This window comes from Solanum tuberosum, unplaced genomic scaffold, assembly GCF_000226075.1.
Source record: "Solanum tuberosum cultivar DM 1-3 516 R44 unplaced genomic scaffold, SolTub_3.0 scf00137, whole genome shotgun sequence".
Classification (NCBI taxonomy): Eukaryota; Viridiplantae; Streptophyta; class Magnoliopsida; order Solanales; family Solanaceae; genus Solanum; species Solanum tuberosum.
Genome location: NW_006239066.1, coordinates 66192 through 67698, shown reverse-complemented (window position 1 = coordinate 67698; position 1507 = coordinate 66192). Strand labels below are relative to the sequence as shown.

Sequence of the window (1507 nt, the reverse complement as noted above, 5' to 3'; positions counted from 1 at the left end):
CGATATCAACACAAGGTAGCCGCTACACAGATGATGACGGCACAGATTTTTATAAGGGTAAAATTTTCAAGGACAAGCAAGAATTAACTAAATTGTTGAAGCTTGCTTCCGTGAAGAAAGATCAAAGATTCAAATCTGTGAAGAGTTCTAAAGATGTGTATTGTGCTAGATGTGTAGATCAGAATTGTGATTGGTGGTTGCGAGCTACAAAACTTAAAAGTTGTAATAGATTTGAAATTACAAAGTATCGCAACATTCACTCATGTGGGGCACAACACCTTACAAGTCATCATCCACATGCCTCAGCAGATGTCATTGCAGAATACATACAACCTAATTACTTGAATGGAAAAGGTCCCTCCACAAAAGACATAAAAAATATAGTGCAAGCAGATTTGGGCTGCAAGATTAGTTACTGGAAATGTTGGAAAAGCAGTGAGATAGCAAAGGCTATGATAAGAGGGACACCGGAGCACGGATATGCAGTTCTAGATGGTTATCGTCATATGCTTATGACTATAAATGAAGGAAGCAAGACATCGTTAAAGCTTGATGACAAGGGAAGGTTCAAATATTTTTTTGCATCTTATGGAGCTTGGATTAGGGGGTTTGTGCATATGAGAAAAGTTTTAGCCGTTGATGGAACATTCTTAAGAGGTCGTTACGATGGAGTTTTGTTGTCTGCTGTCGCACAGGATACAGAAAATCATGTTTTTCCTGTTGCATTTTGTGTAGTAGATAAGGAATGTGATGCCGCATATGAGTACTTTTTTGAGAAATTGTTGGACATAGTCCCTGATACTTCAGAGTTGTGCATTATTTCTGATAGGCATCCAAGCATAGAAAAAACACTATCAAAATTTTACTCTGAAGCATACCATGGATGTTGCACGAGGCATCTTGGTGAAAATGCCCGTAAAAATTTTCATTGTGGAGCTTTTCTTGGACATTATTACCATGCAACAAAAGCATATCGGAGAGATGTGTTCCATGACCATTTTGAACAAATCCGAATTATCAATGCGGAGGTCGCTGATTATCTTGAGAATGTTGGGTTTCACAAATGGAGTAGAGCATATTTTCCAGGAAACAGGTAAACTTTCTTACTAGTTCAAACATAAATATTGCAGGTCTCTAACAATTGTTGTAGTTGTTGGAATAATTAGTATAGTTGTTCGAACAATTATTGTAGTTGTTGGGACAATTATTATAATCATTGGAACAATTATTATAGTTGTAGGACAACTTTCATAGTTGTAGGACAACTTTCATAGTTGTTTCAACAGCTGCAGAAGTTGTGGGACATTAAAAACAGTTGTTTTCGAAACTACAATAGTTATTAAAAATCTGCAATAGTTTGTATTTTTAATTTTTGATATTTTTGAATTTTTATATTTCAGATATGATGTATTGACCTCAAATATTGTTGAGTCTGTTAATGCAATGTTCAAGAGTATAAGGAGATTTCTTCACATCAAGAGGTTTGTACAAATTCACTTCCAATCTA

At 35.5% G+C, this 1507-nt stretch overlaps 1 protein-coding gene across 1 annotated transcript in view; it reads left to right on the top strand.

Moving 5' to 3' along the window:
• The window catches only part of LOC102592925 (uncharacterized), a 4787-nt gene that overhangs the window by 2959 nt on the left and 321 nt on the right, over positions 1–1507 (top strand). Inside the window, exons 3-4 of the mRNA XM_015310758.1 lie at positions 170–1093; positions 1401–1481. Coding sequence (XP_015166244.1) covers positions 170–1093; positions 1401–1481 — 1005 coding nt within the window. The remainder of the gene's footprint in view (positions 1–169; positions 1094–1400; positions 1482–1507) is intronic.